At 40.4% G+C, this 16304-nt stretch overlaps 1 protein-coding gene across 3 annotated transcripts in view; it reads left to right on the top strand.

The window, feature by feature from the left end:
* Positions 1-14810, top strand: part of vps8 (VPS8 subunit of CORVET complex) — a 56713-nt gene extending 41903 nt beyond the window's left edge. For all 3 annotated transcript variants that reach the window (XM_079169096.1, XM_079169097.1, XM_079169095.1), the window contains exons 32-45: positions 43-141; positions 536-625; positions 1651-1697; positions 1829-1973; positions 3190-3279; positions 3526-3711; positions 3805-3886; positions 4363-4445; positions 5826-5906; positions 6132-6301; positions 8663-8831; positions 10649-10702; positions 11842-11922; positions 12995-14810. In XM_079169096.1, coding sequence (XP_079025222.1) covers positions 43-141; positions 536-625; positions 1651-1697; positions 1829-1973; positions 3190-3279; positions 3526-3711; positions 3805-3886; positions 4363-4445; positions 5826-5906; positions 6132-6301; positions 8663-8831; positions 10649-10702; positions 11842-11922; positions 12995-13120 — 1503 coding nt within the window. In that variant the 3' untranslated portion in view covers positions 13121-14810. The remainder of the gene's footprint in view (positions 1-42; positions 142-535; positions 626-1650; positions 1698-1828; positions 1974-3189; positions 3280-3525; positions 3712-3804; positions 3887-4362; positions 4446-5825; positions 5907-6131; positions 6302-8662; positions 8832-10648; positions 10703-11841; positions 11923-12994) is intronic.
* The last annotated feature ends 1494 nt before the right edge of the window (positions 14811-16304 follow it).

Raw genomic sequence — 16304 nt, 5'->3', positions numbered from 1 at the left:
TGTGTGTGTGTGTGTGTGTGTGTGTGTGTGTGTGTGTTTCAGAGGGAGATCTTCAGCTACATCCACAACCTGCTGTCCATGCCCGGCTACAGCCCTGAGGAGAAACAAACGGTCAGGGACAAAGTACTTCAACACATAAAGGTCAGAGCAAACTCACATAGACATATAAATACCAGAATCCCTTCATTTCTGGACACGTCACTGTGGTAGCCGGCTAAGCACGGTAGGAAGAGGGTCCTTTTCCACAGTCGTGTCCTCCAGCTCTTCCTGAGGGATCCAGAGGATAGATGGGATATGTAGTCAAGCATGTTCCAGGATCCAGGAGGCATCCTGATCAGATGCCTGAATCTAGAAAAGATAATACTTTTTAAAATAATTTGTGTGAACCAACCCTTTAACATCAAATGGTAAATGGATTTGCAAGCAAACAAATGTGAGGCGGACATCGATGAAGTAGGACATTCTCTGGCTAACGATGTGTCTGTAAGTGATTGTGTTTGCATTCTCATACGAACCCTCCAAAATATGTTCACAGGAGCTGGTGACCCTTGACCCCAGCAAGTCGGCTGACCTAGTGGTGTTTCACTTTGCTAAAGAGGTGCAACAAATCATCTGTGAGCTTCAGGTAAGGTCCAAATACATGGTAATATTATTATATCTATTTTATCTGGTAAAATGAGTACTGACAGTCTGGCTGCATGCATATACCACCAACTACAAATTAGTACAGAAATACAAACCGCACATTTCTGCTCTAAAATTGCTGATGATGATTTTTTACTTTAACTGGAATTAATTTCATGATCGCCACAAAGGTCTATAAACCTTGACAAAATAGGAAAGGGAAGCGCTTAGGTACAAAAAGTGTGAAATGAAATTAGCTGGATGCTGTCTGAGGAAGAGCATCTAGCTTTAAATGTTTGAGATAGTGATAGAGATTGACTTCTCCATCAGTGTATTACTAGATGGAGTTGTGAGTAACGGACAGGAGTAAACAATGTACTGCGGACGGGGGCAGCAGCCAAATGTATTGTAGACACCTAAAAGATATAAATATTTCCACGGCTTTATCTTGCTGTCTGACAGCCTTTTCTGACGGAGAACTTAACTGAAAGTGAAACTTATCTTTGCTCTCTTCAAAGCCACCCATACTGTAAAACAGTGTCGATGAGTTTCCCTTTCAGTTCAGTTCAGTTCCCCGTCAGAACATTTTCTAAATATGCACACATTACAATTTCTGCAGGAGAATTTGCACACCCATCTTTGTAGGCTGTAATAGTCACAACTAAACACTGCGACAGCTTGGTGATATGGGCTACCCACTGAAATACTTCTCTCCCTGGAATCAATTTAATTCATTTCAATTCAATTCACAGGGACTTTATTGGTATGGAAAACATATGTTAATGTTACCAAAGCAAGTGTGAAATAAAGACAAAATGTGTATAAATTATAATGTATAAATACAAATAAGTAAAGTTTAGCTTACAAACAGAAAGGTGATCTGTGTGTGTGTGTGTGTGTGTGTGTGTGTGTGTGTGTGTGTGTGTGTGTGTGTGTGTGTGTGTGTGTGTGTGTGTGTGTGTGTGTGTGTGTGTGTGTGTGTGTGTGTGTGTGTGTGTGTGTGTGTGTGTGTCTTGCTCTCTTTAGGATGACCACCTCCTTTTCCAGTTCCTCAGCTGCCTCCTGGAGCCACGGTACAGTGAACGTCCTGTTCCAGTGATAACTCTACTACTTCACTCCTCAATTCTTCTAAATTTGCCTCCACTCCTCCCTCCTTTTCTCCTCCTTTTCTTCCTTCTCACTTCTTGTCTACTCCGTTATTCAGGGAAGGCCATCATTCAGGGACCGTCCTGCCTCTGGAACGGGACCTCCATGAGCTTCTGCTGGACTTACTGTGCCGTTTTGGCCCCAAGCAGCTCCTGAGCTTCCTCCAGACCTCCCAGCACTATAGACTGGAGGAGGCCATACAAGTAGAGTCTTCTATACTTTGATTATGTTCATTGCATGTGTTTTTGTACAAGAGTTAAAAACCATGAGTCCATGTTGTAGGAACAGCAGGAGTAGTTTACCATGTGATCACTAAACCAAGATGTGAACATGGCAAACATTACGCCTGCTAAACATAAGCACGTTAGCACCGTCATTGTTAGCATTTAGCTCAAAACACAGCTGTGAGCAGCCTCACAGAGCTGCTGGCTTTGCTGTTTTGATTTGAAGTTCAGCATTGGTTTTCACCATCGCAAAACTAGATGAATGTATTAGTGATCAGGAAGTATTGTACCTTGTATTCTCCACAGTATCTTTTTACATTCTTTCATTCACTTTGAGTTAGTGACAATGGGAAGGTCTGCCTTGTATCTCTAGACTATTCTGTGTAGTACAGGTAAATAACAGGGGACATGCATAAATAAAAAGATCAAGAAATTCTTAGTTACAGGTAGAACGTGACCAAAAACAGGACTAAATCATGGATTACAATTTGGTAGAAAATGCACTCTTTGATAGTCACGCTTGATGTGTGTTTACATTCCGTATTAGCAGGAGTTTCAATACTCTTATCATGTACTATAGTACATTTGATTTTATCTTTAGCTCCTGAAGTCAAGTACTCTACCAGTTTGACATGCAGTAAGTCCAAGGAACCTTAAGGTGATAGTGTGGATTCATTGAAGTGGAATGAGGTTCTTCTCCATAGTCAGTGTCGATGACTCTCAGCACGCCCCCAGTTTGGAGTAACAGGCGCAAAGCAATGCAGTGCTGTGGACATCAAACAACAAGCGGCAGCAAATTGTATTTTAGACACCTAAAAGAAAAGCTCACCCAAAAAAAAATCTGTTTTAGTACACACTATATTTAAAATATTTTCCAAATGGGAGCTGAACTGAAAGTGAAACTTCTCTGTTTTTGTCAATGGAGTAATTTGGCTCAAAGTTCCCCATCAGAAAGGGCTGTCTGACGGCAAGATAAAGCAGTGAAAATATTCTAAATATAGGATATAGATTATTTTAGGTTAATGCACATGAGCATGTCCCACAGCTGTCACTCATCTGCATCATACTGCATTAGGTAATACTTTTATTATGTACTGTGTGGTTATACACTACCAGATGGGACCAGTTTACCTACATCTGTGAGTCTGAATGGATATGTCTCTCTCTGTCTTTCTGTCCGTGTCTTTCTCTCTAGATAACACAGAAGTACCACCGCAACGAGGCTACAGCCTATCTACTGGAGAAGAAGGGAGATGTTCATGGAGCTTTTAATGTCTTGTTAGAGGTAGCTACAAAACACCCACAGAATAATCATTTACTAGATTAATTAATGACCTAATAATTATTAATTTGACACATGAATACAGGGACTCTAAAGTAGTAGTCACTATTATCAGTGTGCATATGGTGTTGTGGAGTTGGAGTACAGTTCCAGTAGCACAAACTGTATGTAAACACAGCAAGTACATGTACTTACTTTCCACCGCTGATGTTTTATGTATGTTATTGTCACTTTCACTGTCATTGACAGACATTGAAGGAAAAACTATGTCTCCTCACTGCTGAGAGTGACAGAGGAGCTGATGGAGGAGAAGGAAGACAGGATGAAGAGGAGAAAGATAGTGAATCAAAACTGACGGGAGTAAAGGATTCGCTGAATGATGTCATTGTCTTGTGTCATCGAAACTCTGACAGCCTTTACCAGCAACAAAGAGAGGTAGTAGTGTCAGTGAGTGTGGTGGTTGAGGTGTGTGTGGGGGGGGGTTGTGTTGACAATGTCTCCTCATTTATTACTTTTTTTTTCTCACAGGTTCTGTGGTTTCCACTTCTGGAGACCATGATGGCTTCTCAAAAACTAGTTAAGGGGCTCAATGATGAACACACATTTGAGGGTAAACACACTCACACACACACACATATGAACAAGGATGTCTCAATTTCTTTGGCTCTGATCTGGACCTAAGTCCTTCACCGTTTCTGGTGTCATTAAAACTACTGACAGAGCTTTGCATTTACAGTAGCTCTGACATGCAATACACCTCCTCACTTTGTTTTCCAATGCCACATTCAAATCAAATCACAACAGAGAAAACAATTAATTCAGTTATTAAATAAAATTGTTTTCCTTTTATCATAATCAAGTACGACACAGTAAATGTATACACAAAGAGTAAACATATTACAATGTATATTGTATCCAGGTGATTTCTTTGTTTGACAGAAGTGAAACAGAAATGAACAGTTTCAGTAAACAATTATTTCCTTATAATCTTATATGATACCATTGTGCTTGTGTAGCCATTGAGCACCTAAAACAGTATGACAGTGATGGTGATAATGATGCTAATCAGGTTTGTGTATGTCTCAGTGCTGAAGGAGCTGACAATGAAGGTTCTCAACTGTATGAGCAGCTTTATTTCTCTGCCTGCCATCATCCAACGAATACTGAAGGTGTGTAAGTGGGTTTTCTGTGGCGTTTCTTAGCATTCCTTACTTAAAGGGATTATTTTTTGAAATTTGGTTTATTGGTTTATTTGTTAGGGACAGTGCACATTAATAAAACATTCCTGTAAGTGTGCCAGAGTTAGCCAAGAGGCTATTTTTCATCTGTAGTCCCTGGACAGATGTTACAAAGTTACCCTAAAAACAGAACATAAGTTTAAAATGACAAAGTTATGCATTATTTACCCTTTACAAAGCATGCAGAAACAATAAAAGAAGAGAGAATATTAATATAAGTAGAAACATCATTTAGGACACCCTTGTACTACATTGTCAAAGTACTATTAAGACAGGTAACACAGAGGCTGATAAAACAACACACACAAAGCAAATAAATGAGGGATAATTATGTTAAATAGAAACATGGACTAAAGACAAGATTATGTTGCATTGTTAGACACTAAAACATTCATGTCAGAAGCACAAAACTAAAGCATGCAGAGTATGTAAAATATATAAGTCAGTCTGACACAGCAAATCAACAATAAAAGACATGCATGCAGGTAGATTAGGATCAACTGGCAATTTCAAGACAGACAAGTGACGGACAGACAGGCCGAGGGAAGTTCAGCATGGACAGATTGAGGACAGTAAGGTGTAGTTACGTTCTAGTGCTGACAGAGCTGGGCACTAATTAACCATTTCTTTAAATGAGCTTTAAATGAACTATATGTGTCCAGTTCTCTAATGGTCACTGGGATGGAGCTCCATTCTGGAGCAGCTTTTACAGAAAATGCAGACTGACTGAAAGCACTTATCCTGAGTGGGATAATGCAATCCTCTCTTGCTGCACCTCTTGTGAGCCAATATGCAGTTGTTCTTTTGGTAACAAACTGTTAGAGCGGAGGTTAAGTCATATATAATCTTGTACATGAAACAGACATTCACATATTCAATCAAGTTTTTCCAACTAAACAAGTTATATTTTTTTAAATATTGGGCAATGATGAGCAAGAACCGTTTTTTTGTTATGACTAGTGGATTTAGAGTAGTAGTGCTAGCCTGTGACCAGGTTGTTAAACAGTAAGTGTTTTGCAAAAACAACTATAGAAAGCATGTACTGTATATCTTAGCTGCGTCTGTTGACGTGTAATCTCGTATGAACCTGAAATTTGAAAGATTAAATTTGACCCTGTCACCTGAGACTTGAAGGATAGGACAGAGGTTTCTAGGTTTGAACCCTAACAAGTGTTGAGTGTTTGGTTTCTCTTCATAGTTAAGTAGCAAAGAGTTGTAATTTGTGATTTAATTAAAGGAAGATATGTACTTTTATGCTGTATATTGTGTACTAATGGCATGTGACACTGTTTGCATTCTTGTGCTTGACAGGACCCAGTCTATGGGAAAGGAAAGCTGGCAGAGATCCAAGGCCTCATTCTGGGCATGCTGGACACTTTTAGCTATGAACAGGTAAAGTGCTGTGTAAATAATATAATAACAATAATAAATAAACAGAGCAGCGCCTGAACCACAATTCAAATATTAAGGCTGTAAACTGTGCCAATCCCTCACGGATTGAAATATTCTGTCAATATGCAAATCCATCTCAGCTATTAATATTTTCAGATGCTATTTGTGGTTGACATAGAAAGTAATTCAGATTGGCCTTAAATAATGCTGTCTTTTCTGTTTTAGACTTTACTTGAAACAACCACCAGTCTTTTGAACCATGACCTCCACTGGTCCCTCGCTCACCTGCGCGCCGCTGTCACAAGAGGACTCCACCCACGACAAGACTACTGTAACATCTGCCTCCAGCAGTACAAGAGGAGGCAGGACTCAGCTGAGGAGATCATTGTGTTCAGGTAACACACACTGGAGGTGTTTAATGCCTCGGCAACAGTTTACAAAACGTAGCTCACAAGTTGATCATGACTTTCTGTCTGCATACATGTGGCTTTCTGTTTGTATTCTGATGTCTTTTTGATTTCATGTCATGTTCACTTAGTGGCCACTTTATTAGGTACACCTGTCCACTGATGCAATCCAATACAATGGTTCAGTCTTAAAGTCTAGTCTGGTTTTCGACATTGTCACAGAGGTGTTCATTCAGTTCTAGGTTTCAGCATTGAGGTTACAATTAGTGTTTGCGCTGGACTGCGTTATATTATGATATGAGTTATTTCTATTTATGGCAGTTATGGAATTTATGGCAGAACATATGTATTATATTGCCATAGATTGTACAGATGCAACGCAACCGACACACACCTCACTCTTTTCACCCGTCCTGTGTCACGCCAGAAAAGAAATAGAACAGTAATAAGGGACAAGGCACCAACCACGCCGTTCAGTGTCTGATGGGGGCTGTATGGTCAGCATAACATGCCAAACTGGGCAAAGCACATGTAACTTTGCCTCCCTGTCTGTCTCCACATGAGGTGGAAGACAAAAAGCATGCAACAGTATAACCCTCGACTGGAAAGAACTCCTTAAGTTCTTGGGAACAAGACAAAAATCCCAGGACTTGAGGACTTGACTGAATAAAGAAGTCTTCAACCAATGCTGGATTATTAGTATCTTGTGGAGGTTTCTTGCTTCATCCTTCTGATCCTTGGGCCTAGTAGGCATTGAAGGTTGAGGACCAAACTATGCCAACCAAAGCTTTTAACACTGAGGAATATGTCACCATGGCTCAAGTGCGTGAATTGTTGGACCAGCAAAAATACTTCTACAGAACTTTGCTTGAACAACAGGAAAAAAGCTTCAAAATATGAACAGATCATAGTTGATTCTTCAAACAGGAGGATTAATGATCTGTCAACGCAGGCCTATGATCTCAAGGTGAGTCTAGAAATTACTAATTATTTTACTAATTATTAAGTGTCGTGTAAAACACAATTTGCAAAAGACAAGACAGACTATGCGGAGGGCCAGTCCACACGCCACAATATTGTTGTAGATGGCATTAAAGAGTCGGGAAAAGTAAATCTCACTGAATGTGAAGAAGATGTGAGAAAACTATTCAGTGAAAAATTACAACATGATCATCTGAAAATAGAGTTGGATAGGGCTCATAGGTCTGGGAAATATATGGCATCTTCACAAAAGCCCCGACCCATTGTGGTCAGATTTCTACGGCTGAAGGACAAACTTTCTGTTCTAAATAAAGCTAACAATTTGAAGGGCTCAGATATCTTACTCAATGAGGACTTCCCTGAATCCATCCGCCAAACAAGAAAAGAACTACTCCCAGCATTGAAGGCAGCTGGAGAGAGAGGTGACATTGTCCATCCACCTTCCCAAAACCCCCAACAACAAAGAGGCCGACGCTAAGAGTCTCCAATATCAGGAATGTATTAAGTACTTTTGATTTCTTTTTTTTTTACCGTGCATCTCAATACATTATTCTTTACGTACACTAATGTCTACAACAAATGTGACTTTGAAGGCCAGACCTTTTAAGCTTTTTAATCCTTCTACCATTGACTCTTATCATTTTGATTTTGTTCATCGCTTGTTGTCTCTAACCTCTGTAGATGAAATCCAGTTTAATGACTTATGTGTTTCTTTGCCTCCTAATATATTCTCTACTTTTCATCTGAATATAAGAAGTCTTTCTAGCAACTATGACAAATTCATTCATTATTTATTTTTACTCAATCGTGATTTTTAAGTTATTGCCTCATCAGAAATATGGCTCATTGAGGACTCTAGAGAAATCTTTAAAATACCAAAATACAATACAGTTCACTATGTAAGAGAGAATAGATCTGGAGTATCTCTGTTTATTCATGGTGACTATGAATTTAAAATTAGCGATGATCTTACTTTGAAGTCAGATAGGGATGAGGTGGAATCTGTTTGTTTGTTTTAGAGCTCTCTGGTGGAAAGAATGTTATTGTTGGTGCTATTTATCACCTACCTGACCATTGTTGGTGCTGTTTATTGCCCACCTGACTCTGTCATCAAAGATTTCAATGAAAGTCTGTTCAGTTCTCTTGATCTGATAAACAATGAGGATAAACTTTGTTGCATTTTAAAACTTAGGTTCATTGATGACTCTAAATTACCCGTATGTGTGAATGTGACTGTGAATGGCTGTCTGTCTCTATGTGTCAGCCCTGGGATTGGCTCCTGCCCCCTGAATAAGATAAGCAGTTACGGATAATGGAAAGGAATGAATATTTACAGGTGCTAAGGTGTGAATGTGTTTGTCTTTTCAGCTGTGGCCACCTGTACCACTACCAGTGCCTGCAGCAGAAGGACTCTGGGTCGGGTGTTACTTCAGAGCTACAACAGCGGTGGAGCTGCTACAAGTGTTCCTCAAGCCAAGGAGGAAGGGGCGGGCCTTCCACCGAACCAAAAAGAGGTCGCAGTACATCCCTGGCACAGGTGTGTGTTTGTGCTTGCAAGAAAAGAAAGATTTGGATAGACATGAGGGAATACATATTAGATTAAAGGATAATTCTGTGTTATTTTACATTTAATTTGCTATCATAAAATCCTGTGAAAAGATACTTTCTGACTTCCCTACCATGTCTGTCCCATTGGTTCCTACTGAAGACGTTAAGCTTAACAAACAATTCACAAACATTCTGGCCATGTTTTCCTGCAGGTACTAAGCCAGCACTAGGGAAAATTAAATTTTAATTAAAATTTTCAGTAAACACTTTTTTAACTGGGAGCAGGTTTGCAAAGCTGTACTCGCCCTGCAGCAGCCAATATCAACACAAATCCATCTGTAACCTGCAATTATCTCTCAATCAATTCTGGACCCAACCACACCTGTTGATCGAAGACCTGAACTGTACTTAAATATAGGCTCAGAGATGCTGCTGTGCAGTGAAGGGAAAAGTACTATTATAGTGACTATTGTCGGTGCACAATAAGCAGGGGAAATAAATACAAATGAATAAAAACCCACTGATAATGCAGGTTGCAAAGACAAAAACACTCCATATTTTCAGTGGATTATGTTCACTTGATGACAGAGGATCACACTCGGACCTCACCAAAGTCTTGCTCACTTTACTCTAAGCTGGCCCAGCTTTGACACCCATTAATTCATCATTTAAGTCTTAAGACACTGGATTTAATGGGAACTGATCTTGTGCCTTTTTCTAAACACTAACAAGCAAATCTCAAAACTACATTTTACATTTGTTTTTTGTTTGTTTTTAAATACAAGGGCTGCTTATTTATAATTATAATTTGTATTTATAAATATAGACTGATATTTAGGAAATAGACTTGTTTATGTTTATTGGACTTGAAAGACATAAATGAGTGATTTCAAATATGCAGAGGAGGAGAAGACCACAGAGTAGACATTTATTAATTTATTAATTGTTTGCACAACTCTAACCAACTGATATTCCAGTAGCCGTCACAATAATATACATCAACCGCCCATTGATAGCATATTTGGGGCAATGCATATTAATATTAGGAAGGTCCAAATCACAGCTCTTTCAGGTTGTTACTCCAGCGTCCCTCTATTTTACCCTCTGTCTGTCATAGATCGTGTTCCAACAGCGAGGTTCTCCAACAGCACCAGAACAGCTGTCATAACACACAACCATTACCCATGGCTGTGGCTATTTATAGCGCCCACAACTCTTGTTCACTTACATAGCTCTGAACCATCATTGCGGTGTCGTGCAATATCTCTGTCATGATTATTAATCAATGATTCATTTATAGAGCTTAGAGAAAAAAACAATATTGACTCTGAAATAATGGCTCAGATGTAGAAAGAAGATAAATTCATCATTCATAGATATTTAAAAATGTAGTTTATAAATGAGCCTTCAGTTGTGTCACAGCTAAGGGAGCAGTGATGTAGGGGGCCGAGAGGATAAGCCTTCATAACCACACCTCTGATCTGTATCCACTTCTCCCAGCTCTATTGCATGTAGGGGAGATGCACATGCAGTTTGCTTTTACAAGACTTTGGACCTTGTGTGATAAGCCCCTAGTCACATAGTTCACCATTTTGCAGGATTTCCTATGAGGTGGCTTGGAAGTTCGTTATATGAAGGGACCTCAGGCCACATCAGCTGTAAAATGCCTGTTGTAACATGTGTGTCAGCTGATTCGTTTCATGCCAGTTGGTGTTTGTTACATCTATAATACTGCTTTTAATCCAAGCACAGTCTTCCAGTAGCTAACAATCCTGACACAGCACTGTGCTCCTCTCTTGGTCTTAGACTCGTGTAACATCAGTGTCTCATGACGCAGGAGCAGAGGCTCACAGGAAGAAGGTAAGGTTTTATCCCACAAAGTACACAAATGACACCACAGTCAAGACAGCTGGTCCATCTTCGCCATTTTCCACAATACATAAAATTCTTAACCCCAGTGAAAACAACTCCAGATCCTTCACAGTTAACAAATGCAGCTCTATTTTTTCTTTCTTCCAAACAAAAAATGACACCATCTACAGTAACCTGGACCTGCTGGAGATTGTTATGTTTTGTTGTTTTCACTCAGGCTTTCTGTCTTAAAACTTGAAAAGTGAACTACTGTTTATTACAACCTTATTTCCAGAAAGTGGAAATAATGGAAAAATCTGTTCAACATTTATACCATAGAATGCAATATAAAGTCCTATGAAAATAGGATCCAAGTGGTAATAAAGTAGAATTCGCCTTTAAGATTCATTTAAAACATGCCCAGCCATAGTACATAGAGTTTGATAGCAGCATTCTAATCTGGTTATTGTCAGGCGGGTGAGTACAAGTCAAGGGAAAGAACCCAAATGCAAACAATCCAGGGCTGAAAAAGTGAAGCTACAAAAGCTTCATGGCGTGGATAGCGAGTCTAAATAATGGTAACTGAGAATTCCCTTGGTGACCAGCAATGGAGCAGGTGAGAGGTACAGGCAGGAGCAGGCTCCAGGGTGCAGGGTTCAGAAGACTGGAAAGCAAAGGGACGAAGCAACAATGACAAAAAAGCAAGTGGAAATGAGCTAGTATACATTCTGTGGGGGTGGATGTGGGAGTCAGGTGACTGAGACTGGTGGGTAGGCCAAAGGGCATCTGGTTGATGGTTGGAGCAGTCTTGAAAATGCAAGGGCCTGGGGGAGGTGGGACTATGGCTGAAAGGAAGGATGGAGAGGCAGAGTATTTACTTAGAACCAAATATGAGCCCAATCAATTGATACTCACTACAGTGCTACTGTAGTGTATTACTGATATTGTCCACCCCTTTAAAAACCACCAAACCTGAGGCACAGGGAGACCCTTTTGCCATCACATGTCCATCTAGTAATACAACTTGTATTTCTGCTACACTTATGCTGCATTGGTTAAATGTTTTTGCACTCTCTATGCCATGTAACAGATTACATCTTAATATTTCTGCTTTGCCTACATTATTCTGGTTCTTTGCTGTGGCCCAGGTGTTTGTTGATGCAACGTTGGACCTTCAGCAGGAGCAGTCTTGGGATCAGCTACGGTGTTTATACCGAGGACCATCCAGGGTAGGGACTCTGTCTGTGACAGTTGAAGAACCACCTTGACGCATAATTAGCCACATAACAGATATCTTTAACAATTTCTATAGGTATATGATGTAGATGGGACACAGCACAGTCACATTTGAAGAGATAGTTGTACTTTTTCTGCCATACCAGTGACTCATGACCCACATGTATGAAGGTAATATGTAATATGTGGAATGGTAAATAGACTGTACTTGTATAGCGCTTCTCTAGTCTTTCCGACCACACAAAGCGCTTTCTACTACTACTTATAATTATTCACACAAAGACTGGTGATGAATAAAATACCAATGAATGTACGTATATGAAATGTAATCAATATATACTTTATTAATGAAAGTTTATACCGAATGTTGCAGATGAGCATGGAAACAAGGATAAGATTACCGTATTGGATCTGCAGTCAGTCGGTTTCTCCAGCAGCAGGCAAAGTCTTCTTTCAGGATCTCAGGGACAGTTTTCCTTTGCAGAATATCAGCAGCATGGATAATGACCTTCATATCATTGGGATGTGTGGAGAAGATAGCTGACAACAGCCCTGTCAGCTCCCTGACAGATGTGTCAGTCAAAGTTACATTTTCAGTGCTTTGCCATTCTAACATGTTTGGTCATAAAGTCCCCAATCAGAATAGTGTCTGGCTTATCAGGCATGGAGTTCACAATGTTTTGGCCCTCAGCCGAGCAGTAGTTTTGAGGCTATTTGACGGATTTGGGTTAGTCTTAATGATAGATAGCCTTATGATTAGCTTCCCCGAGTTCAACATGGTTGGTGTAATCAGACATTTCATTCAGAGTTAGTGGGCCTCTTCTATTTGATTTTCTGCCGGATTTGCTTCTGTTGTGGACGACATCAGACCAAATCCCAGCTTGAATTCATGCTTTCGGTCCTGTGTCAGTAAGAATCCATTAACATCAGCCAGATCTGTAACAGGATGCTCTACAATTTATGTAACGTTAATTCTGTGTAGAAGTCTGTCCAGATGCGCACGTGCATCTGAGGAAGACAAATAGAGGCGATGCATAACATTTTCTCTCTCTCTCTTTCCTCCAGTTGTCCATCCTGTCAGAACTCTCCCACTGCCATAGCAGTGACAAGACAGGCCTTCTATTCCCAGCCCAACCCGGAACAGATCATTTCCAACTTAAACTCTCTCCTCCACCTTTATTGGAAGAGTAATGCCATGACTGGTTGTGAATTGATGTTTTCTTCATCTTTTCAGACTTGAGTCAAGTGGGATTGGTTTAGTCAGGAGATTGTCCCTTACATTCTACATCCGTGTGGGTTGTAGTTTTCCATTGTTCTTTGGTTAGGAGATGAAATTATATTGTATAACATCTTTCCAAAATGTTTATTTCAAAACAAATGTGGTCACTAATAATTCTGCTGAATGTACCTTTAATTTCATCCATTGTTTATGTACTACAGCTGGCTGAACCGTATTGCTTGGTTTGCATGTTGGTGCTGGGATGTCAAAAAGTGAATCCTAACATAACTGTTAAGAATGTTGTGACATTTATTTTGGTGAGGGTAATTATACTGACTGTTTGAACCAGTAAAAAAAAAAAAAAGATACTGACATCTCTTATTTCACAATGTTAATATAAAACACATTCTTTCGTGTGAAATGTTATGGCTTAGTGACATCACATTCACCTTGTCAGCTTCGTATTGGTAAATTACCTTTGTTGACTGAATCCAAAAGTGCACTAATTTTGATGGTGAATGCAGCAGAATTTAAATTATGTTATTGGATGTTTCTTAATGTTGTGGTTAATTGCTCTTCTTCAGTCCACTGGCATGTACCTTTTGACTTTTTAGCAAAGAACCAGATATTTTATGACACATTTGTTCATCTTAAGAACTGATGATTTAGAGTTTAATGTTCACATGATTCAGTGTTTCATGGTAACCTAACAGCCACTATGAGATCATGAATGGAACCTTAACTTCCTGGATGCCTGTCAAAAGTCCTCCCTTTTCAGTCTCTATGGCTGTGGAGCAGTCGAGGCAGAAGATGAGGGGCCCTGAGCCTGTGAAGTAGTCGAGGCAGAAGATGAGGGGCCCTGAGCCTGTGAAGCAGTCGAGGCAGAAGATGAGGGGCCCTGAGCCTGTGAAGCAGTCGAGGCAGAAGATGAGGGGCCCTGAGCCTGTGAACCAGTAGAGGCACAAGATGAGGGGCCCTGAGCCTGTGAAGCAGTCGAGGCAGAAGATGAGGGGCCCTGAGCCTGTGAACCAGTAGAGGCACAAGATGAGGGGCCCTGAGCCCGCGGAGCAGTCGAGGCAGAAGATGAGGGGCCCTGAGCCCGTGGAGCAGTCGAGGCAGAAGATGAGGGGCCCTGAGCCTGTGAACCAGTAGAGGCAGAAGATGAGGGGCCCTGAGCCCGTGGAAGTTTAATCAACTTCCCAGAACCAACACTAGAATAAACTTTATCATAATCATTAGGTTCTAACAATTGTAAAATGCACAAATAGCCCAATCCAGATTTATTTTACTTGCCCCATTGAAGTGAAAGAGACTGAAAACGAGGCTGGACTGAGGCCTTGAAGGCGTGGTTAAAGGAAACCCTTGCTTTATGGGCCCCATGGATGTGGAAGATCGCCGGAAGAGCCGTGTTATTTTATTCTCTGAAGTCTTTCATAGTAATGAATGGGGCCCTGCCTCCTACGCTGCATCCAGTGCTCTTTATACATCCATGTGTTACACTGGTTACAGAAAATGTGGGCTAGTGGCCAGCAGCAGCACTGGGTCCCTGCTCCCCACCGCCACAGCCGGGAGGAGAGCAGACTGCTGCTCGAGAGCTAGGAGCTGGCCCTTTGTCTCCTCCCAGCGAAGAGGTCTCCCAAGGGTGGGGAGTAGGACGGACGCACCGTGGGGTATAATTCTTGTCTAATTTGTGCTCTGTTAAATATTAAATTCATAATATTCAGTGCCCCATAACACTATTTCCCATGCTACTGTAGCTTTTGTATTTGTCAGGGCTGAGTTAAGGATGGGCGTAGTTTCATCTCAGCTCCTGCGGGGAGTTGAATGGGTCAAACAAACGCAGGAGGCTGCTTTTTGTTTCGTTTAAAACTTTAAGTAAACATTGATCTTTTGTTTCGTTAGTGGTTAGTGACATGTTAGCCTTGGGAGTCGCTAGTCAGTCAAGTTAACATCAACCACGCTCCTAAACCTAATTAAGTTGTTTTGTTGCCTGAACTTCCTGTGAAGACGAAAGTTTATTTTGAAAAGACACTATACATGTAGTGAGTGGAAACTGACACACCTTACCTGATTAAACTGGCACTAGAGGGTGGAGTCTCATAGTTTGAAACTTAGAGACACTGAGAAAGCGTTGGTATTTGACGAGTTAGGAGTGAGAATGTGTTGGTTTCTTGCACATAACCCATCTTAAATACTGAAAGCAGCCATTTCCACCATACTCTGCCTTCTTTGTCATGAAGTTTCAACACTCTTAACAAAGAAACTTATGTAAGGCACTATTTGTACTCAAAGAATAGACAACTGTCATCTTAAATTCATGCATGACATTAGCAGTCAATGACTAGACTAGACTAATGGCTTTTCTTAGTATAGATCCATCTTTAGTTGTTCCAAGCAACAAAGCACTGAAAGAATCAACTCCAACAGGCACTCTTTGCTATAAGACCTTAAGATATAGCCTCTGAGACAAAGTAACAATCCACTAAGAGTTCATACAGGGATTCAGGTTAATGTCACACCTCAACTTCAAATCACTTCCTTCTATTTTCTTTAAAGGAACTGGAAGTGCATCTCTTAATAATGACATTTTTAAATCAAACACAGCTCACATACCTGAAGAGGTCAATACAAAATAAGTGTCAGTCAGTGTTTGAGTTATGGTAGTAATAATAATTATCAAACCTGGAAATGTGTGAGAGAAACTATTACATTCAACCCAGTCAGAAATAGCTATAGCAGAGCTAGCACTGAAGGTTTCTGAGACAGGAGGTATAATTGCATGTTTATCATTTAAAGAATCTGCAAAAGAAGTAAGTTGGTATTTAATACAGAATGACACCCCAACGTATAAGCACTTTACTTTCTTCATAGAATGGCACTGAATTGTAGCTTTTAATATTCCCCCCCTCCCCTGAAATCGGTCAGCTAATCCTGTCTCTTTTGGGAAAATCCAAAACCTGTACGCTCTAAGCAGAGAGTTGTTAAAAGTGTTCTGAAAAGTCTAGGGCTGTTCGTAAACATTTGGGGCTGTAGCTTCGGACACGCAGTCTTGTGATACAACACACTTGTGTCAGTCCTAAAGGCAGGTCGGTCCACCTGGAAAGTGCCCGGTATATCAGATGGCCAGTTCAGCCCAGAGTTCAATTGTCCTCCCAA

Source organism: Pholis gunnellus (genome assembly GCF_910591455.1).
Source record: "Pholis gunnellus genome assembly, chromosome: 11".
Lineage (NCBI taxonomy): Eukaryota > Metazoa > Chordata > Actinopteri > Perciformes > Pholidae > Pholis > Pholis gunnellus.
Note: the sequence above shows the minus strand (reverse complement) of the source record. Positions and strands in the feature narration are given on the sequence as shown.